This window comes from Rhinatrema bivittatum, chromosome 2 (assembly GCF_901001135.1).
Source record: "Rhinatrema bivittatum chromosome 2, aRhiBiv1.1, whole genome shotgun sequence".
Taxonomy (NCBI): domain Eukaryota; kingdom Metazoa; phylum Chordata; class Amphibia; order Gymnophiona; family Rhinatrematidae; genus Rhinatrema; species Rhinatrema bivittatum.
In genome coordinates, this window is record NC_042616.1 from 84,370,708 (window position 1) to 84,394,936 (window position 24,229).

At 44.4% G+C, this 24,229-nt stretch overlaps 1 protein-coding gene across 1 annotated transcript in view; it reads right to left on the bottom strand.

The window, feature by feature from the left end:
- The window catches only part of TTC21A (tetratricopeptide repeat domain 21A), a 406,154-nt gene that overhangs the window by 358,869 nt on the left and 23,056 nt on the right, over positions 1 to 24,229 (bottom strand). The window contains exon 2 of the mRNA XM_029588390.1: positions 19,248 to 19,377. Coding sequence (XP_029444250.1) covers positions 19,248 to 19,377 — 130 coding nt within the window. The remainder of the gene's footprint in view (positions 1 to 19,247; positions 19,378 to 24,229) is intronic.

Genomic DNA, 24,229 nt, shown 5'->3' on the forward strand with positions numbered 1-24,229 from the left:
ATAGAACTTCCCATCCAAAATTGCTTTAACATAACATAAGAATAATTTGATTTTAAATAGAAGTTTATATCCAACTCCTAAACCAGAGGTGGCAAACTCAGGTCCTTGAGAGTCATAAACAGGCCACGTTGTCAGGATATCCACAATAAATATGCATGAGATAGATTTCCATGTGCTGCCTCCATTATATGCAAATCTGTCTCATGCATATTCATTGTCGATATCCTAACAACCTGGCCCGTTTGTGGCTCTCAAGGACTGGAGCTGGCCACCCCGTCCTAGACTGGGTCACGCCGCACGGGTAATTTTCAAAATGATGTACATGCTTAAAATTGGGTTTTACATGTGTAAATGCACTTTGTGTGTGTGATTGAGCTTTTGAAAATTGCTACAATATATGCCATTGAATTGTTAATAGATTTTACATGCACAAGTGCACTTTAGGTGCTAAATGGGCTTTTGAAAATTGCTACGATAGTATGTTACATTTACATGTGTAACTCCTTTGAAAATTACTTCCTTAGCATGTACATTAGCCACTTTCACCACAAAAGCTCACTCTCTGTGTCCTAAACTGTAGTAAAACTGGTTGGTTATGTCAAGTGATTCAGCCTCTCTACCTCACAGTAAAACAGGCCAATATCATCCTAAGTACTAAGCAAATGGTATGCAGTAATTTTTCTATAGTAACATGTGATACCTTAAAATATTCAGTTTAGCTAGTACAAAGTGAGTAGGGTTGCCAACTGGCGCCAGATTTTCAGGACAGGTAGATCCAGTCCTAGTTTTACTCCCCTGCATGCAGGTACTTATAGTCTTGCTTTTCTTAGGGAATGCAATAGGGAAATCAGAGTAAGTCTCAGCATGCAATGGGGTAAAACCAGGACTGGATCAACCTGTCTTGAAAATCTGGAGCCAGCTGGCAACCTTAAAAATGCATAACAGCATGGAAAAATATAATAAATGGATCAAGTGAAAATGGCAGCATAAGCAGGGATCCATTAAGCCCTCAGCACAACTATAAAAGCTTGGCCATCAAACCGGTTTATTAGGCATTGCAGCTGGAAGACTGTGGAGAAATCATGGAAATAGGATACAAAGGATAAAGAGGTGGAAGGCAAGGTGACAAAGGAGACATAAGAACATAAGATATGCCATACTGGGTCAGACCAAAGGTTCATCAAGTCCAGTATCCTGTCTCCAACAGTGGCCAATCCAAATCACAAGTACCTGGCAAGTACCCAAACATTAAATAGATCCCATGCTACTAATGTAGACAACAAGCAATGGTTATTCCCAGTTTATGGATTTCTCCTCCAAAGAGAGGATGAGATGTGGAAAGAGTAGCATAGAGGTAGAAAAGAAGAAAAGGGTAAAGAGTTGGAAAAGAAAGAAGAGGTAGAGGAGAGGGAGAAAGTGAGAACAGGAGGTGGGGGAAAGAGGAGATGCAGGAAGAGAGCCCCCTCCCCTCATTATCCTAAACTGTTGGATGACAGCAAAATGTTACCAAAATGGTGCAGGGTTTGCAACAAAAACTATTAATTGAGACTTAATTATCTAAATATATATATATATCCTAGAGGAAAACAAAGAGTAAGGAATATAACTGAGACAGTCAGATACCACAAGGAAACAAATAATGCACAGAAAATAAACATTTTTATTGGAATGTCTAGGATAAGAGGTCATGATATTCAAAGGGGTTAAAACTCAGGAATAAAGCAAGTTTGTTTACCATAAACTGTGTTTTCCATAGATAGCAGGATAAATTAGCCATGATCTATAGGTAACGTAATCTGGGGGCACAGAATGGACTCATCTCTCCATGCTAGTAGAGCTTTGAACTCTACAGAGCATACGCAGGAATTACCATGCAGATGCCGGGCCAAAACGTTGGAATTCTCTCCCATCCAATATATGATTAGAGGTTAGCATACAGGCATTTGAGAAACAGATAAAAACATGGCTATTTGAGCAGGTTTTCATTAAGACAGATTAACATCTTCAGAGACTCCCCCTAGGAATTCGTAGCTCTAGACAAAAATACATAATATTTTTTAACTTTTAGTTTTATATGATAGTACCATTATATATGGTTTTATTAAATTTTAAATTGTATTTTATTATTTTGTAATTTATAGTTAGTATGTTATTAGGAGATATAAATCCATAGGCCCTTACAGGGCTTTAATTTAATTATGTTTCAATTTTTAATTCATTTTTATTTTATTTTTGGGTTAAAGTATTAATGGCTTGTCCAACTTTAATGTAAATCGACATGAAGTGTAAATGATATGTTCGGTATATAAAAATGCCTAAATAAATAAATATATATATATATATAACTGTTGCCTCAGAAGCCTTCTCAGTTTGTTTAAAACCTAACTAGCCACATGGTCAACTCTCCAAGGAGAAAAGTGGGCATCTCATGGCTAATTCATCCTGAAATCTACAGAAAACAAAGAACAAGCCATGATCTGTGGGGAGTCCCAAGCTGAAGGTTACAGCAGAGCATTTACTGAGTAAGCAACCTGGACTCCACCATGGATAGTAGACAACCGCGAGAGTACATGCTATAGTATTGCCCATCCTACTGTGCTATCAGAAGATGTGAAACTATCTAGGCAGTAGTGAGATGTGAAGGTATGGACTGAAGACCACGTGGCAGCTGTATATATGTCTTCAGAAGTACCTCTTGCACATAGGCGATAGATAATGCCATGGCTTTAACCTGGCTTTATCCTGATGAGCCTTGACTGGATTAATGATATCAAGTCCTGCAGCAAAATAGCAGTGCTGGATACAATTCATTATCCCTTTGGACAAAGTGTGCTTGGTAACTGCTATGCCAAGCTTATTTGGGTCATAACATACGAAGAATTGGTACACTGGCTGATGAGGCTGAGTTCTTCTTTTATAGTAAGCTAGTGCCCTTTTGCAGTCTAAGGTATGAAGAGCTTTTTCACCATCATGAGTGTGTGGCCACAGGAAAAAAGTTGGCAGCACAGTGATTTGATTGATGTGAAAAGCAGAGACAATCTTTGGAAGAAATTTAGGATGCATTCCAAGAACCACTTTATCATGAAAAAACTGAAGATAAGGTGGGTAATGTACTAGAACTTGTAACTCGCTAATCCTTCGAGCAGAGGTTATCGCAACAGAAAAAACACTTTCTATGTAAGGTGTTTGAGAGACACCATGTCCAGTGGTTCATAGGGCAGCCTCATCAGATACGTGAGGATGACATTTAGGTCCCAGGGTACTTCTGATTTACAGATCAGTGACTTGATATACAGAATACCCTTCATGGATTTGGATATCAGTGGATGGGTTGAAACAGGTCTGTCATCACCCAAAACATGGTAGGCCATGATGGCTACTAGAAGATGTAGCTAGTTGTTGCGTCCGTCGGTCCTCGACGGTTTCGCCCCGTTTGCCTCATTTTATTCACGGCTCCTCCCGCTTACCTGGGCAAGATGGCTATCGCCGCGTCTACAAGCCGACCTCTCTGGTGTCCCCGGAATGGCTATGGTGCAGCCTCCCGCCATTGCTCCTCCCAGGTACCTACTAGGGTGCGCGCGCGCAAGTGCACACAACCCATGTCTTTGTACCACCCTTGGCCCGAACCTCGAGGGCGTTCCCTCATGCTGACGTCACGCCATCCGGGTATATTACCTTCACTCATTTGCTAGCTCCCCAAGTTAGCAAGGACTCGAATCCGTTCTTGTCTATGCTATTCTGCTGCTTCCGTGCTGCCACAGGAAACTCTCTCTCTCTCTGCCCTTCGGGGTATATGCTAACCTGGGTACCCGCTCCTCAGGGGCCCTCTGCTTTATTTCAGGTGCCTTACAGGGAACAGGTATTCGCTCCTCGAGGTCCTGCTCTCCCTGCCTGGGTGCCTGTACCTTCTACAACACACTGGTGGAATCGCATATCAACAGCAAACACCTAGTGAGTACTCTATCAGTCCATCTCATCCACAGTATCTCCTCGCTGGGAGACCTGCTGCAGAACCTCATGACGTCATCAAGGAGAAAAGGGCTCCCTCTGCCGAGGTCCCTGAGACTGCAACTACGAGACTGCCTCACTACTGCCACCTCTGGTGGTTCTCTTCAAGCTGTTTAATAAAAAGAACTCTTGGGTTTGTGTAATACGAGTCTAGTCCAGTGCTGTGGCTCCTCACGGGGCTCCTCCCCATGGGCGTGGTCACCTCCACAGCACCCAAGGATCCACAAACACACATAATTACAACAGATTGCTAACTCCATGGATCTGGCTCAGCTCACTGCGTTGCAGGCCATTCCAGGCCTGGCCCACTGGATCTCCGAACAGCAGACTGCGCTGGAAGGACTGACCGCTGCATTTAATCTACTGTACACACTGATGAACTTGCTTTCCACCTCAGGTAAAGAAGCTAAACCATCTGAGGTGACGGTCAAGACTAATGTGCCTCTTGCAGATCCCACCTGCTTCTTGGGAGAAGTCTGGAGATGTAGAGACTTCATTAACCAGTGCTGCATGCACTTTGCATTACAACCTGGCCACTTTCCCACAGCCCATGCCAAGACCACCTATATCCTGTCATATCTAGACAGATGAGCATTGACTAGGGCCTCTTCGCTGTGGGAGCGTGAGGATCCGATTCTTCATGACCTTCAAGGATTTCTCGAACTCTTTAAGTCAGCTTTCGATGATCCTGCCCGGTATACCGTTGCAGGATCTTCTTTGGTTCACCTGAAACAAGGGAACAAACCACTAGCTGACTTTGCTATAGAATTCAAGACACTGGTGTCTGAATTATCCTGGGACATGAGATACCTGAAGACCCTCTTCTTTGAAGGACTGAACTCCCGTCTGAAAGACAAACTCGCCGCTCGTGAAATGCCTGAATCCTTGGCTGAACTAGTGAAATTGGCAACAAGGATTGATCGCCAACTTTGCGATAAGGTTCAAGAGACCAAGACTTACAGGAAACCCTTTCTGGGTGAAGTTCAAGAAGTCCACACCCAGGCCTGTTCCTTCGGTCTCAGCAGCCAGTGAAGAAGAACCTATGCAGTTGGGCCACAGCCACCTGACATCAAAAGAGAGAAGAATGCGGAAGAAATTAAGGCTGTGTATGTACTGTGGACAAGCTGGTCATGCTGTCCAAACTTGCCCTATATGTCCGGGAAACTGGCAGACCTAAGTCCTGCGGGAGGACTCTTCTTAGGTCTCACCACTCCTTCTCCTCTGCTCTCTCTTCCTGTATCTTTGATCTGCAGACCTTTAGAGTACCAGACTCTTGCCCTAGTGGACTCTGGGGCAGGAGGCAATTTCATTCTACAATGATTAGTGGAGCACCTATGGATCCCCACTTCCACTATGAAGCCTCCACTACTTCTTTCATCCATCCATGGAGAGCCCTTACCAGGTGAAGTAACACTATGCACCGAACAAGTGTGTCTACAGACCGGTGTCCTCCATTCTGAGAATCTCCTTCTTTGTTTTAGAGAAGGCCATGCACCCTATAGTATTGGGATTACCTTGGCTGCAGCAGCATATGCCTCAATTCAATTGGGCTACACTAGAACTGTCAAAATGGGGTCCAGACTGCCATGATAAATGCCTGATGGAGGTAGCTCCGTTACCCTGTATGCCTACCACCAGAGTAATAGTGAAGACAAAAGGAATCGGATGATGAAAACAAGCCCTTTATTAAAATGCCCGACTCTGGCCGAGTTTCGCTCTTTTAGACAGAGCTGCCTCAGGAGCAATTGATTGAAACAGGACTTGAATTTGTTAGCATTGATGAAATCGCAATAAAATTCAGTGTAGTTGGATTCAAATCAAATCAGAAGACCTTTTTCTTGACCACACAGCATTGCCATGTGATAGCGAGGGCAATAGTATTCAATAAATGCGGATCCAAAGCGAACAAACAATATTCAAAAAACATTTAATTTCTATTCATCGTTGGATACATAGAGTAAATAGTAATTTTTCACCATAAAAACACATTCATACACTCAATCATACTATTAAAAAATTTTTCTTTTGAAAAATTTATATAATACAGTTGTTCCATTCCCTCTTTACAGCATTGTATTTCTTCCGTAGTTCAATTTCACAAATTTATACTCCCAACATGTTTCACCGTGCAATTGGCTTCTTCAAATCCATTTGGGTGATTTCGTGGAGGAAATTTTTGAAGATCTGTGTATTATGCTCCCCTGAAGAAGCCAATTGTACGGTGAAACATGTTGGGAGTATGAATTTGTGAAATTGAACTACGGAAGAAATACAATGCTGTAAAGAGGGAATGGAACAACTGTATTATATAAATTTTTCAAAAGAAAAATTTTTTAATAGTATGATTGAGTGTATGAATGTGTTTTTATGGTGAATATTTGCTATTTACTCTATTTACTCTATGTATCCAACGATGAATAGAAATTAAATGTTTTTTGAAGATTTTTGATAGAATGTTTTGTATACAACAATAAAAATTTTTTCAAATGAACTTATATGTCACTATATATGATATGTTGTGCTAGAGTGTGTGATATATTTTTTATATAATTGCCATTTTTTGTAATTCTTTGTAATTAAGGCATATCTATTAATTTTTCCTCTTATAAATATCCTGAATAATAAATACAAATATTAATAAACATAATTTGTATTATGAATGTATTTTGGCACTTTGAAAGCTTGAATATTAATATATTGAAAGATAAAATAAGTTTGTATTTTTTAGACATTTCTTTACAAAGTTAAAAGGAACACCTAATGGGGAGATCATAACTGTCTGTCTGTCCATGACCCTGTTTCAAAAGGTAAACCAACAAACAGATTACCCTGAAAACCAGGATGTAACAGTTGTGGAGGTTGCTTATCGAATGTGATAGCCTAAAACATTTGGCGGCTCAGCATTCCTGTTCCTGGGCTTCCTTGTTTTACCCAGATTGGGACCTTGCCACCGGTATTAGTATACACTACACAGGTTTAATGTGCACTAAATTGGTCTTGTGCACGTTAAACCATGTTCCTGTAGATTAAAACAAATTAGACCGCAGTATCTGGAAGAAACTGTATATGCAGCATGTACAATTATTGGTGAAACAAACACTACTCCCACATATGTGTAGACCCAGTGGGCGTACACAAGTATTACTTGTTGAACAATGTGTAGTGAATTGCTCTGCTATGGATAATAGTTTATGTAGGAGCAGATAGCATTCCCGTTAAATACATTCATGAAGAATATTTTCAATACAGTATTATGAAACCAGGATAGAAAACAAATAAGCAAATACAAAATAGTAGGCCTGGGAAGGGAGGGGTAATTTTTTTTTTATTTCTATTTGTTAAAATAGAAGAGCCTGTCCCTGAACTGTACACTTTAAGATATTTTAAGATATCTTTTGATTTTGGTTATATTTATGATTTTATTTATTATTTAGATTTATTGCCCACTTTTTTGAAAAGCGAGTTTGCTTACCGTAAACGGTGTTTTCATTAGATAGCAGATGAATTAGCCATGCTGTCTGGGTACGTCCTCCGTGCCACTAGGTGGCAGAGCTCTCCAAGATCACCCAAAGTCTTTTGGTGAGCTGATCCCTCCTGCCTGTCCTTCTGCCTCCTTGAGGCTCCTCAGTCCATGGCAAAGCAAGACGATATGCAATGCTGGAACTGACCGGGGAGGCGGGAGGGTCAGCATGGCTAATTCATCTGCTATCTACGGAAACACCGTTTACGGTAAGCAAACTTGCTTTGTTCCATAGATAAGCAGCTGAATTAGCCATGCTTTCTGGGAGTCCCCAGCTTACATACTGAGCATATTAAGCCATGCGAGTGTTTGTAGGTAAGTTATCACACAATACAGAATAAGAGGCAGACAGTTCTTATAAGTTTGTCGAATTAGTTAAAGAAGTGTTCTTTTGGAGGATTATCCGCCCCATCTTTGCATCCTTTGAAGACTTGGCTTTTCGGTAGAGCCTTTCCTGTCTCCTAGACTATATCCTACTAAGATATTTTTCAATCAGCTGTACTTTAATAACTAGCAGAATGTCATATAATCATGTTATAATGCTAGAGTTATTCTCCTGAGGTTGGCCTCAAGCCCCTTCTCTCTGTTATATCTCTCTACTTTGATTATCTGTCTCTTCATTTCCAATTCCTAGTTACTCACCCTTGTTATAATGTAACTTTTTACTTTCTGCTCACAATCTGTCTCCTCTTTTGAGGTTTGACTAGTTACTGTTAATGTACTATCGTTCTATGTAAACCGAGTTGATTTGATCTGTATCAAGAAAATCGGTATATAAAATCCCTAAATAAATAAATAAATAAAATCATCTCCCGCCTGTTTGTCTAAGCTAGTGGGATGCGAAGGTGTGTAGTGAAGACCATGTGGCTGCTTTGCAGATATCCAAGAGAGATACATCATGGAGGTGAGCAACGGAAGCAGCCATCGCACGGTGTGCTTTGTGTGTGGAAGATAGGGATTCCGAACGTTTTTGATAGCAAAAACGTATACAGTTGGAAAGCCAGGATGATAATGTTCTTTTGGAAACAGGAAGTCCTGGCGCATTTGGATTGAAGGAGAGGAAGAGTTGTGAGGCTCTGTTAGTAGAGTGAATGTGTTTTTTATAGTACGCAAGAGCACGTTTACAGTCCAATGAATGAAGACGCCACTCACTGTCATTTGCGTGCGGTTTAGGATGGAAAGTTGGTAGGGTTATGGTTTGGTTTAAGTGAAAGGTGGAGACTACTTTAGGAAGAAAATTAGGGTGCGTACGTAGTGTAACCTTGTCAAGGTAGAATTCAAGGTAAGATGAGTAGTGAACCAATGCTTGAACTTCGCTGATTTGCCTTGCGGAATGTGAGGGTAACTAAAAATAGTACCTTCCAGGAAAGGTATCTAGGATGGCAAGTGTCCAGTGGTTCGAAAGGTGGAAGCATAAGTTGTTCCAGAACTGGGTTGATATCCCATGGTACTGGTGGCTTTTTGATTGGGGGTCATAGATGTAGTATGCCCTTCTTAAATTGGGAAACGAGAGAATGACAGGCTATAGATTCTCCATTGAGGGGAGTGTGATAAGCTGATATTGCGCTGAGGTGAACATGAAGAGAGGCGATGGCCAGACCTTGCGTGTAGAGCAGGTGGAGGTAAGTCAGAAGACGTTCAGGTGGACATGTGAGTGAGTCTATGCCCATGGAGGAACACCAGAAGGTATTTCCATTTGTGCTGATAGCTTAGTCGCATTGATGGTTTCCTGGATGCGAATAGAATATCTTCCAGTTGTGGAGAGATGTTTAGTGTTTGGAATGTGAGCCTTTCAATCTCCATGCAGTGAGATTCAAGGATGCGTGAAGCAGATGGAGAAGTGAGCTCCCCTGTTGGGTGAGGAGGGTGGGGTCGTTTCCTAGAGGAATTGGTTTGCAGATTGATAGTTGAATTAGGTAACTGTACCATGGTTGACGTGCCCTTACTGCTGCGACGAGGATTAAATCCGCTTCATCCTCGATGCATCTCTGTACTGTGCGAGAGATTAGAGGGATTGGAGGGAATGTGTAAAGGAGCTCTTGAGACCAATTGAGGAGGAATGTGTCCTGTAGCAATCGGTGTGCGCTGGGGTACACTGAGCAAAAAAGGTTGACCTTCTTGTTGCATTCTGTTGCAAAGAGGTCAATTTGGGGAAAACCCCAAACCAAGAAAATCTGATTGGCTACCTCCTGATCTAAGTCCCATTCGTGTGGGTGAAAAATTCTGCTCAACATGTCTGCTTTGGAATTGTTGATTCCCGGTAGGTATGTTGCTTGTAGGGAAATTCCCTTGTTGTGGGCCCAGTCTAGAATCTCTATCATTTCTTTGCAAAGGTTCCATGAACCGGACCCTCCTTGCTTGTTTATGTAAAACATTGATACTTGGTTGTCTGTATGAATCATGACGACATGGTGTTGCAGATTGTGTTCGAAAGCTCAAAGGGCATTCTTGATAGCCCGTAGTTACAGGATGTTGATGTGATAATTGTATTCATGGACAGACCACAATCCCTGAGTCTGTAGGTTGGTAAGATGGGCTCCCCATCCTGTGGGAGAGGCATCTGTCGTAAGAACGAATTGATGTCGAGGGGGTCTCAGCGGTGAACCTTCTGTCAGTACTGGTGGGGTTATCCACCAGCAAAGGTCTATTTTCATGTTGGTTGTCAATGTCACTGGAGTGGGCAATGGACATCGGAACTGAGACCATTGATTTTTTTTAGGCCCCATTGGAGGCGACAGATGTGTAGCCTTGTGTGTGGAACCATTTAGCTGCACGCTGCCATATGACCCATACTGGGTCATATGGCAGGTTTAATAGACACTGGGCTAGTGTAGTGAGAGCTAGCGCTCGAGGTTGTGATAAGAAAGCTTTGTCCTAAATGGTGTCTACAGAAGCTCCTATGACGTTCAACGTCTGGGTAGGTTGAAGATACGATTTTTCGTAATTTATAAGGAGACCTAGATTGTCTAGGAAAGTGATTGTGCGAACTAAATTGTCTCGGAGGAGAACAGGATTGGGGGCTACTAACAGCCAATCATCTAGATAAGGGAATATCTGAACCCCCTGTTGAACGAGGTGTGCCACCACTACCACTAGACATTTTATGAACACTCTGGGAGCAGAGGAGAGACTGAAGGGAAGAACTTTGTATTGGAAATGTCTCTTTCTCATCTGAAAACAGAGGTAAGTCCAAGATTTGGGGTGCATTGGTATGTGGGCATATGCATCTTTTAGATCTATGGAGCACATCCAATCCATGGGCTGTAGGAAGGGGAGAATGGATTTGAGAAAAGTCATTTTGAATTTCTCTTTCTGAATGTGTTTGTTGAGGGAGCGTAGGTCCAGAATTGGTCAAAGACATCCAGTTTTTTTGGGAATGAGGAAGTATTGTGAATAGAATCTCTTCTGATATCAGGTGGAGGTACCTCCTGTATACAGTGTTGTTGAAATAGGTGATTGACTTCTTGAAGAAGAATTTCCCAATGAATACTCTGATGTTTGGTGACAACTATATGCGGGAGAGATGGAGGGGATGTGAAGTTGAGAGAGTATCCATCTCATATTAAAGAGAGGATCCACGTATCTGATGTTATGGTGCTCCATTGTGAAAGAAAGTGGGACAGCCGTCCTCCTACTTTCTGGTAGAGATGTGAATCGTTTTCCATATTGTCTTAACGATTTAAATCGTGTGGCAGGGCAAGAAAATCGTGTTAGGCACGATTTTTTAGTTAAAAAATCATTAAAAATCGTTTTTTCCGATTAGTGCGCACTAACTCGAGTTAGTGCGCACTAACTGAAAATGATACAATTTGACACTTTTCAGGTCAGTTAAGGTCAGTTTAGGAATGAATATGTATTCCTATTGGCTGCCCTCTTATTTATTCATGTTACCAAGCTTCCCACTGACAGTATATGGGAGATGGGAAATGGAAACAGTTGGTAGCTTGACAAAACAAGTAATGTGATCAGTCAATGTGACTAGAACTTGTGCCATAACCCTGATACCAGGGGTATTGTGATCTTCCTGCACACAGTGCCCTATCCCTATTAATACCAGGAGTGTTGTGATCTTCCTGCACACAGTGCCCTAACCCTGGCACCAGGGGTGTTGTGATCTTCCTGCACACAGTGCCCTATCCCTATTAATACCAGGAGTGTTGTGATCTTCCTGCACACAGTGCCCTAACCCTGGCACCAGGGGTGTTGTGATCTTCCTGCACACAGTGCCCTATCCCTATTAATACCAGGAGTGTTGTGATCTTCCTGCACACAGTGCCCTAACCCTGACACCAGGGGTGTTGTGATCTTCCTGCACACAGTGCCCTATCCCTGGCACCAGGGGTGTTGTGATCTTCATGTACACGGTGCCCTATCCCTATTAATACCAGGAGTGTTGTGATCTTCCTGCACACAGTGCCCTATCCCTAATACCAGGGGTGTTGTGATCTTCCTGCACGCAGTGCCCTATTCCTGATACCGGGGGTGTTGGGATCTTCTTGCACACATCCCGGTATCAGGGATAGGGCACTGCATGCAGGAAGATCACAACACTCCTGGTATCAGGAATAGGGCACTGTGTGCAGGAAGATCACAACACCCCTGGTATTAGGGATAGGGCACTGCGTGCAGGAAGATCACAACACTCCTGGTATTAATAGGGATAGGGCACTGCATGCAGGAAGATCACAACACCCCTGGTATCAGGGATAGGGCACTGTGTGCAGGAAGATCACAATACCCCGGAGGAGTGAGGGTCAGGCAGCTCCCCCCTGTCTGTGAAGCCAGCCTCTCACTAGTAATGCAGGGAGGGAGCTGTCTCAGACTTCACCATCCTCCCCCCCCCCCCCCCCCCCTCACCCACACACCATTCACTAGCTGGGACATGGGGGAAGTCAGGAGTGAGGGTCAGGCAGCTCCCCCCTGTCTGTGAAGCCAGCCTCTCACTAGTAATGCAGGGAGGGAGCTGTCTCAGACTTCACCATCCTCCCCCCCCCCCTCACCCACACACCATTCACTAGCTGGGACATGGGGGAAGTCAGGAGTGAGGGTCAGGCAGCTCCCCCCTGTCTGTGAAGCCAGCCTCTCACTAGTAATGCAGGGAGGGAGCTGTCTCAGACTTCACCATCCTCCCCCCCTCTCACCCACACAACATTCACTAGCTGGGACATGGGGGAAGTCAGGAGTGAGGGTCAGGCAGCTCCCCCCTGTCTGTGAAGCCAGCCTCTCACTAGTAATGCAGGGAGGGAGCTGTCTCAGACTTCACCATCCTCCCCCCCTCACCCACACACCTTTCACTAGCTGGGACATGGGGGAAGTCAGGAGTGAGGGTCAGGCAGCTCCCCCCTGTCTGTGAAGCCAGCCTCTCACTAGTAATGCAGGGAGGGAGCTGTCTCAGACTTCACCATCCTCCCCCCCCCCCCTCACCCACACACCATTCACTAGCTGGGACATGGGGGAAGTCAGGAGTGAGGGTCAGGCAGCTCCCCCCTGTCTGTGAAGCCAGCCTCTCACTAGTAATGCAGGGAGGGAGCTGTCTCAGACTTCACCATCCTCCCCCCCTCTCACCCACACAACATTCACTAGCTGGGACATGGGGGAAGTCAGGAGTGAGGGTCAGGCAGCTCCCCCCTGTCTGTGAAGCCAGCCTCTCACTAGTAATGCAGGGAGGGAGCTGTCTCAGACTTCACCATCCTCCCCCCCCCCCCCTCACCCACACACCATTCACTAGCTGGGACATGGGGGAAGTCAGGAGTGAGGGTCAGGCAGCGCCCCCCTGTCTGTGAAGCCAGCCTCTCACTAGTAATGCAGGGAGGGAGCTGTCTCAGACTTCACCATCCTCCCCCCCCCCCTCACCCACACACCATTCACTAGCTGGGACATGGGGGAAGTCAGGAGTGAGGGTCAGGCAGCTCCCCCCTGTCTGTGAAGCCAGCCTCTCACTAGTAATGCAGGGAGGGAGCTGTCTAAGACTGGTATCAGGGTTAGGGCACTGTGTGCAGGAAGATCACAACACCCCTGGTGCCAGGGTTAGGGCACTGTGTGCAGGAAAATCACAACACCCCTGGTGCCAGGGTTAGGGCACTGTGTGTGCAGGAAGATCACAACACTCCTGGTATTAATAGGGATAGGGCACTGTGTGCAGGAAGATCACAACACCCCTGGTGCCAGGGTTAGGGCACTGTGTGCAGGAAAATCACAACACCCCTGGTGCCAGGGTTAGGGCACTGTGTGTGCAGGAAGATCACAACACTCCTGGTATTAATAGGGATAGGGCACTGTGTGCAGGAAGATCACAACACCCCTGGTATTAATAGGGATAGGGCACTGTGTGCAGGAAAATCACAACACCCCTGGTGCCAGGGTTAGGGCACTGTGTGCAGGAAGATCACAACAGTCCTGGTGCCAGGGTTAGGGCACTGTGTGCAGGAAGATCACAACACCCCTGGTGCCAGGGTTAGGGCACTGTGTGCAGGAAGATCACAACAACCCTGGTGCCAGGGTTAGGGCACTGTGTGCAGGAAGATCACAACACTCCTGGTATTAATAGGGTTAGGGCACTGTGTGCAGGAAGATCACAACACCCCTGGTGCCAGGGTTAGGGCACTGTGTGCAGGAAAATCACAACACCCCTGGTGCCAGGGTTAGGGCACTGTGTGTGCAGGAAGATCACAACACTCCTGGTATTAATAGGGATAGGGCACTGTGTGCAGGAAGATCACAATACCCCTGGTGCCAGGGTTAGGGTACTGTGTGCAGGAAAATCACAACACCCCTGGTGCCAGGGTTAGGGCACTGTGTGTGCAGGAAGATCACAACACTCCTGGTATTAATAGGGATAGGGCATTGTGTGCAGGAAGATCACAACACCCCTGGTATTAATAGGGATAGGGCACTGTGTGCAGGAAGATCACAACACCCCTGGTGCCAGGGTTAGGGCACTGTGTGCAGGAAAATCACAACACCCCTGGTGCCAGGGTTAGGGCACTGTGTGCAGGAAGATCACAACAGTCCTGGTATTAATAGGGTTAGGGCACTGTGTGCAGGAAGATCACAACACCCCTGGTGCCAGGGTTAGGGCACTGTGTGCAGGAAAATCACAACACCCCTGGTGCCAGGTTTAGGGCACTGTGTGTGCAGGAAGATCACAACACCCCTGGTGCCAGGGTTAGGGCACTGTGTGTGCAGGAAGATCACAACACCCCTGGTGCCAGGGTTAGGGCACTGTGTGCAGGAAAATCACAACACCCCTGGTGCCAGGGTTAGGGCACTGTGTGTGCAGGAAGATCACAACACTCCTGGTATTAATAGGGATAGGGCACTGTAAGAGATGACTGTAGTAGATTGAATAAAGATCTGATGTTTCTGCTCTCCTCACACCAAACAAAAGCAACACACAAGCAGAGAAGCCCTTCTTACAAAGCTGAGCTAGTGAGTTAAGTAGGAGGAAAAGTAAACATACTGGTGCCAGTGTGGCTACTTAAAAAATACACTTACCAACAATCAATTACATATATTTGAACTGTGTACAGTTCCAGCCAGGACCACCTTTCTAAAATGCACAGTGATTGGCAAATTCAACATGCACTAGCATTTCAGGTGCCTGCTAACAAAAATAATAAACAAACAAGTTCTAGTCACGTGAGTGCTGATCATCACATTACTTTTTTTGTCAAGCTTCCAACTGTTTCCATTTCACATCCCCCCAACCATTACCTCAGTGTTAACCTTGGTAACATCAATAGATAAGAGCACAGCCAGCCAATAGGAATACATACATATTCATTCCTAAGTGACCTTTACTGACCTGGGAAGTGTGAACACTTTGTTTCATTTTCTGTTGGTGTTCGTTAGTTTCCAGTTCCATTTCCCATCCCCCCAACCATCACCTCAGTGGTAACCTTGGTAACATCAATAGATAAGAGGGCAGCCAGCCAATAGGAACACATATTCATTCCTAACTGACCTTCAGTGACCTGGAAAGTGTTTATTTGTATCATTTTCAGTTAGTGCGCACTAACTCCTGTTAGTGCGCACTAACACGATTTAACGATTTTTAACGATAAATCATTAGAATTTCTATTGTATCGTGTTCTATAACGATTTAAGACGATATTAACATTATCGGACGATAATTTTAATCGTTGAAAAACGATTCACATCCCTAACTTTCTGGGTGGGTGGTGATGGCCGGATTAGTTCTAAAAACTTTGTTGGTTTTTGGGTGGTTGAGGGTCTGCATACTGGCATGGCTGACGAGGAGCGAGTGGGTGCTGACGTGAAGCTGGTTGTGGGTAAGGCTGTTGGCGATTTGTCTAATACTGCTGGGGCCGATAGATGGTACAAGGCCGATATGGACGCCTAGGGTAAGATTTTTTATATGAACCGAAATGAAGTCTAGAAGATGACGTGTCATGCTATGTCAATGATAGCACTGCCACTTTCTGTTTTTTTCAATTTTGCAACAGTTTCTGTGAGTTTCTCCCCGAACAGGTTGTCTGGTCGACAGGGAAGTTTGGCAAGCTTCTCGTGTACGTCATCTCTTATGGCGCTCGCCCTTAACCATGCCAGTTGTCTTGCTGCTATGGCGTTAGCTGTGGTTTTAGCAGAGGTTTCAAATCCCTCGTAAATGGAATGCACAAGGTGCTGCAGTCCTTCCTCCATGTCATGAAATTCCGGTGGAGGTATGTTGTCTTCTGAACCTTGTTGTAAAAAAGGTTTTAAGGTCTAGAGACACTCGAACAGATATTGAGCTACGTAAAATTTGTGGTTTTGAATCTTGGTGTTTAGAACTCCTGACTGGAGAGCTCTCTTTGCGAAGTCATCGAGACTCTTATTGTTCCTGCCTGGTGGATTATTTGAATGTAATCTGGATTTGCGTGCCTTTTGCACGGCTGATTCAACAACAACCGATGCACGTGGTAATTGTATGTTTGTGTAGAACGGGGAATCTTGCATTCTATATTTTAAGTCTGTTTTCCGCAAGGTTGGGGTCATGGAAAATGGAGAGTCCCAAGCTTTCACCAACACTGATTCCAGCACTGGGTGAGAAGGAAGTGCTGTGGGTTCAGCCGGAGTGTCAAATATCTTTAAGATGCCAAACATTTCCTGTCTAGGGTCAGGTATCTTTTTTGTTTCTACTCCCAATCGCTGACCCACTTTTTCTAAGAATTGGGAGTATGTGAGATCCTCCGGTGGTGAAACTGGGTCCGGCAGTAATTCTTGTGGGTCAGATGGGTAATTGGTTGATGACCCTGAGGAAGAGGATGAATTAGGAGAATCCATTGGAGGAGGTGATGGTCTCCTAGGTTGTGTTTTTGGTGCTGGTCCAGGTTTAGGTGATGAAGGCATCTCCTCTGGTTCAGTAAGGTCTGGCTGGTGTTGCTGCTGAACTGATGTCAAAAATTGTGACAAAATACTAGTAATCTGTGTAATAGTATCAGCAGTCGAAGTTGAAGTGGATGGTTTAGGATCAGGTCTTTGGCCCCAACAGCAATAGGGCTGCCCTGAGGATGTCTGAGTCTGGTCCTCTAGGGTGTCCGACGTCTCTCGGTGGGTAGACAACTTTGGGACTAAGTGAATCCTGCAATACTGATCTGCTGTGGTAATGAGAGGCTGCAGATAGTCCGGAGAAAACCTCGGATGATGGAGAAGAGGATCTCGATAGTCATGGCGGGGACGGACTTTCCTCCGAGTCTACCACTAGTAGTGGGGAAGGACTCCTAGGTCTTTTATGACCGGTTGGATATTTTTTATGCTTTTTCGCGGGTTGAGTCAGTAGTTTCGGTGCCTTTGGCTTTGATGCAGTGTCGTAAATGTGCCGATGCGTCAGTGCATCGACACTCTTCCGATGTATCGGTGTGTTGACGCGCCTCCGATGCGTCGGTGCATCGATGTTCTTCCGATGTGTCGGAGCGTCGATGTGTCGGTTTATCCTTTATGTGTCGATGCACCATAGATGCTTCGACGCCATAATCCTTCGATGCTCTCGACGCAGGTTGCGTCCACGGTGCATCTCCCGCGCCCTGCGTCGATGGGATTTTGGAATTCTTCTTCTCTTTTGGACCTGGAGGGTCCGCAGAGGTGGCCCTTTGATGGGCTTGGGCTTTAGGGTCGTCTTCGGTCCCGGAGACGACCTGGCTGATGCCTCAGAGGGGGCATATGAGCCCAATGCCTCCTCTCTGAGTTGGACGATCTGTGTGGCTCTTTGGTGCTGCACCCGTGGGGACATATGTCCGCAGTACATTCAATTTGCATGGTCATGTTTAGGACCAAGGCAAAGATAACAGAATTGATGTCTGTCAATTACAGACATGATTTTCCCACAGTTACAAAACTTAAACCCTGGATGAGGCATCTTAAGTTAAAGTGTCCTGTTTGGTAATTCTGTCGAGTTTTTTAGCAATTTTTGTCAGGTTTTTCTCCTCACAACAATTTTCCTCACAAGAGAGAAGAGCTCTGCGTGTAGTCAGTCGCGCGTAAAAAAATGGACTGAGGAGCCTCGAGGAGGCTGGGGGACAGGCAAGAGGGATCACCTCACCAAAAGACTTTGGGTGATCTTGGAGAGCTCCGCCACCTAGTGGCACGGAGGACGTACCCAGACAGCATGGCTAATTCAGCTGCTTATCTATGGAAAATAAAAGATTCACCCAAGGTGAGGAGAATATATTAGAATGGCTGCATACAATCAGAGATCAGTAGCAACTTAACAATTCCAGTATACAGAAGGTGCACAGTAAGGACTAAGGGCCATATTTAATAAGTATTTTGCCCATAGACACAAAATGGGAGAAAACCTTTAAGCATTAACTTTCAAAGTGACGCACTGATTTTATAATATGCGCGTATTTATGCGCGCATATTATAAAATCTGCTACCCGTGCGTACATGCGTACAGGATTATATATCGGCAAGCGCATGTGTGCTTAAATACCGTCTCGAGTGCATAAGGGGGCGTTTTAGTAGATGCACGCAGCAACGCCAATATCTGTTTTCCCAGGCCATTCCCAATTTACCCAGTTAAAGTTTATGACTTCCATACTCCCCTAGCTAACCTGCCTTTCTTTTCCTCTACCTGTCCTGACCCTTAAAACCCCACTGACTAGGCTAGATTTTTTTATTTTTCTACTTACACATCATCCACAGCTGAAGTAAAAATACGTGGATAGGGACCCTAGCACGCGCTTGTGCACATCAAAGTTACACGCTGATATCATTGGGAAAATTAGGAATGCCCATGGCCTGCTCAGACCCCACCCTCACCCTGCCCCTTTTTCGCAAAACATTTTTTATCCACGTACCGGGAGATACGCGCGTGGCTGCAGGCCTTTTAAAATCCGCGCAGCCCATGCACATCCGAGTCATGCGCGTATCTCCAAGTTTTGCCGTGTGCAAGCCATTGAAAATCTACCTTTTAGTAAATAGACTCCTAAACTTGAAATGAATTAGGAACATTTCAGCAAAACAATAGGTTGAAACAGTAAATTCAAGGAACTTAAAATGGTGCCAGGCAGTTTATTGCAATCTGTTTAATTCTAATGCCTGGATGGGGACAGGTTTCAGCTGCTTTGTGGGGTGAAGGAAGTTATGGATTTGGTATTAAAGGTCTGGCAGAAAAGCCAGGCTTTTACTTGCTTCCTGAAGTGGGAGTAGTCATGTTTTTGGCAGAGCTCTTCTGAGAGAGAGCCATAATGTAATATGTTTATCGTCATCACTGTATTACCTTCCATCAGGATTCCATATATCTTGAAGAACAATAGTACTGGGTCATTGGCATATTTTCTCAGTCCTTCTCTTGCAATATTCTGCACATGGCGGAAGTATTTTTCTCGACTGTAGAACATAATACCAGCCTAATGTAACAAGAGAAAACAGAATGCTAGTTCTCCTGTATCAGTCTTACAGATATATTCTCTGGACATGAGAAATTTTCAGTGTCATATTGCAAAATCATTTTGTTTTATGATTCACCTTTAAACATCAAGGATACTTCTATAGTAGGTAGTATATTCTGGGTCCTTGAAATACCCATTTAACAACCACTCCCTCCTCCACCCCTTCCCCTTGTTTCCCAGTTCAACCAGTTAACTCTATATTACTCCATTATTCAGAACAGATGATCCTTTATTGGATGTATATGGCTTCAGCCCAAATCAATTGCATACAATCATTGACTAAAAACAGATGTGCCATCTAACTTCTCAAATTCTCATGGGGATGACCATACCCTTGCCTGCTGAAATTTCGCAAACACTCAATAAGTATCTATAACAGCCAGATTGCAGTACCAGAAGGTATCAGGACAGAACAAAAAAGTGAAGTACAAAAAGGCTTTATGTATGTATAACTGTCTTAGTACATATATATTTATGGAATTGTACACAATTCAAGTTTGGTAGTGCATAAACGTATATTTATGTAGAATAAACATTTTAGGTCCATAAGTGCTTATTTATTTTATTGTTTGAGACATATAAATAAAAAATTGTTTTTACTTATGTATATCTAATAGCATTAATAGCCACCCCTTATAATGTTATTATATATATATATAATTATCTGATCTTCATTTTCCTTCTTACTCCAAGTTATTGTTTCCCTGTTACATGTAACTGCTTTTCTGCACTATTGTTCAAATTGTAAAGTTTATTTTAATTGCACCCCTGTTTCTTGTGAACCTGCATGATGGGACTATCGTCTTGAATGTTGGTATATAAAAAAACTTAAATAAATAAATAAATAAATAAATAATATTAGTGTTTTTTCTTTCTTTTGTAATTCTGTTATATATATATGTGTGTGTGTGTGTGTGTGTGTGTGTGAATATATAAAATTAACAGCAGAGGTACATAGGCACTTATAGATATGCAAGATAAAAAGAAAGCTATATACAAATCAAATAAATAAAGAATGCAACAGTTATTTGTTCACTAATTAGACTCAATAATTAGTTCATTAAATAAGCTCATTTCCCTTATTTCTCCTTTCTGATAAGTGGTGGAGCCTAAAGTCTGTCTCTGCTGGGAGTTGGCAAAAGACTGATTTCTCCACTGGATTATGAGTACTTAAAGCGTTGGGGCACAGATCAGCTCTCTTTGCATTCTTGCATCTGTTCCACAGTTAGGGCCAAATTTTAAAACGTACACACGGGCGTAAATTTGTGCGCACAACCCGCCGCATGCATGTTATAAACTCCGGGGTCGGCGCACACAGGGGGGTGCACACTTCTGCACCTTGCATGCGCCGAGCCCTAGGGGAGCCCCGATGGCTTTCCCTATTCCCTCCGAGGCCGCTCCGAGCCTCGGAGGGAACTTTCCTTCCGCCACCCCCACCTTCCCCTCCCTTCCCCTACCTAACCCGCCCCTCAGCCCTACCTAAACCCACATCCTGACCTTTAATCTTCAAGTTGTGCCTGCCTCCGGGCAGGCATAGATTGCATGCGCCGGCCAACGGCCGGCCCATGATCCTGGACACAATGGCAAATGGCCGCTGTGCCTGGAGGCTCCAGCCCTTCCCCGCCCCCAGATCACCCCACCCTGCCCACTCCCCGCCCCCTTTTTCAAGCCCCGGGACATGTGCGTGTCGCCGAGCCTATGCAAAATAGGCTCGGCGCGTGCAGGAGCACATTTTTGGGGTTACGCGCGTAAGTTACGCGCGGAACCCTTTGAAACTTTGCCCCTTAGAGTTTGGGAACAAAACTTTATACTAAGTAGTACACAGACATGCACAGCTCAAGTTTATTTGTTTAAAGGAGTCCTAAGCTATAAATCATAGTTTCTGCTCTCAGTGTTCAACTTTTCAGGGGAGCTAATCTGTCTCTGCACGTACATCTAAATTCTTCCCGTCCACTTTTTCTAATCTTAATACAGCATCATACTGCCGCAGAACTGGCCATAAAAGCTAATCCCCTTTACACAATCTGCTGTCCAGGATGGTGGACTATCAAAGCCTCACCCTTCAAGTTATCCTGCAATTCGATCTGGGAAACTATAGACCAATGAGCCTGACTTCAGTGCTGGGAAAAATAGTGAAAACTATTCTAAAGATCAACATGGGAAGTCCTGCCTAACAAATCTGCTTCATTTTTTTGAAGGGGTTAATAAACATGTGGATAAAGGTGAACCGGTACATGTAGTGTATTTGGATTTTCAGAAAGCGTTTGACAAAGTCCCTCATGAGAGGCTTCTAAGAAAACTAAAAACTCATGGAATAGGAGGCAATGTCCTATCGTGGATTACAAACTGGTTAAAAGACAGGAAACAGAGAGTAGGATTTAATGGTCAATTTTCTTAGTGGAAAAGGGTAAACAGTGGAGTGCCTCAGGGATCTGTAGCTTGGACCGGTGCTTTTCAATATAATTATAAATGATCTGGAAAGGAATATGACGAGTGAGGTTATCAAATTTGCGGATGATACAAAATTATTCAGAGTAGTTAAATCACAAGTGGATTGTGATATATTACAGGAGGATCTTGTGAGACTGGAAGATTGGGCATCCAAATGGCAGATGAAATTTAATGTGGACAAGTGCAAGGTGTTGCATATAGGGAAAAATAATCCTTGCTGTAGTTACATGATGTTAGGTTCCATATTAAGAGCTACCACCCAGGAAAAAGGTCTAGGCTACATTTTACTAATACATTTTTATAATGTTTCTGCAGAAATTTTATTTTGTTTCCCTTTCTGAACATCTGATCAAATTTGTTTCCTCAGACTCAAATTTTTCTTCTGGGCCTTCTTCTTCAGAATCATTTTAAACAGGGATACTTTCCTCTTCATCTCTAACTAGTTGTACCCACATAGTCTCTCTCTCTCTCTGCCTCCAGATTTTCTAAACATTCTTCTGGGTTCACTATTTCTTGAACTGACTGGGATGGCTCTCAAGACTTCTTTTCTGTAGTCTTTGTTTCAGCAGGAAAGGGGCAGATATGGATTTCATGTCCATGAACTGTTTTTGTAATTCCATTTTCTGCTTGTAATCTATATGTACTATCCTCTGGCTTTAGAACTCCTAAAGCGGTGTATGGCATAACCTCTTAAGTTTGTACCTCCCCTATGCCTACAGTCCCTCAGAAGCATACCCTCCATATGGACCTGCCCTCCCCCTGGACCTCTTATCGTAGTGTCTCTTCCTTGCATGAAATTATTGTAGGATTCTGAGACATCAGCAATTGAATTTCTTTCTTGCTTGCTTGCTCTTTTGAAGCAGTCAAACTTTAATAGAATATTTCTTTCAAAATAATAGTGGTCTCAGTACATTGGCATCACCATGTGGTACTGAGACCATCTCAATCTTAATAGTGACATCCTCTTTTGATTGTTCCATTCAAGATGTTAAACATGTAATAACTATTGCCTTTTATAGCTGTGGTTTGCTTTGTCCATCCAGTGATAACTGTATTAAATACCATATTTATTAAATGAAAGAACATGAAGAGTGTTATGTTTCGGAAGGCCTTGAGAGGCCTTGCATTCTGTTAGGGAACGCTGAGAGAGCAGTCCCAACTTGTGGAGATAGTGTGCCCTTAGGCCTCGGCATGACCCCAGAGGACTCCAAGGCAGCACCGAGATAGGCAAGACGTGTCCCAGCACGGATGGAGACGGACCGTCTGACCCTCTGCCGGACTTGCATGCTTTTGGGGCCAACACATAGTGTTGGTTATTGAACAGTCCTCCGACCGTTCCCAGCCCTTTCGGACCTGCCACAAGGAATGACAAGAAGCAGAAGGATGGACTACGGACGAGGGCAAACGAAGGCTTTGGAACATAGAGACTCTAGACGTAGATGAGGAACTTGGAGGTACAGACGAAGACTCACTTGGGTGCACAGACAAAGACACGCTGGAATGGCACAGGTTCAGTCAGAGTCTTTGGCATGGACGGACGTAATGCAAGGAACTCCGAAGACCAGGACGGAAGTAAGCAAGAATTCAAAGACAACTCAGGATTGAAGCAAAAGTCTTCCGGAGACTTGTACTGCACAGGTGAAGATGGCCTTGTACCATGAGTGTCCTACACAGCCACTACCCATGGGCTGGTCACGGACCACGACATGGCATGCTAGGAAAGGAGGCGATGAGGAACCTGGGGTACAGGACATCAGGAACAGGCGAGGAATATCAGGACGGGATCACTGACATCAAGACGAGACATGGAGCTCCAACGAAGAAGGAAGGCCTGACGGAGTGCTGGAAGGCGAGACATCCAGGAGCAAGTAACTCCAATGCAAGGCCAAGCAGAACTGAAAGAAAAGTCCTTTTATAGAGCAGGAAGCAGGCAACTCCCTGGGAGAAGTTTAGATGGGCCACACCCAGCTGGCCCTATAACTAAAGAGAAGAGCTGCGGGCTGACCCCTTAAGAAGAAGGGGCGAGGCCCAAACCAGAAAGTCAAGGAGGAAGCAGAGCAGGCCTTAGTTGGCCCAGATGACAACGGCGGCCTCCCAGGCCATGGAGCAAAACCGGGATAGACTGTCCAGGCAAGGCCCCGGTTTCGGTGCGGCCTCCAGAGAAAAGGTGAGAGGCCTCTCGTGGCACAGCTACGAGAGGAATCGTAACAAAAAGTTGCTTCAGGAACCGTTCTTTTGTTTTCTCACTCTGATAATGGACACACTATCACACCAAGGGTTACTGTATTTTCTTCTAGCAAACATCTCCAATTTTTAGAAGCTTCTGAATAAATTATCACAATCTCAATTTTTTCCCAAA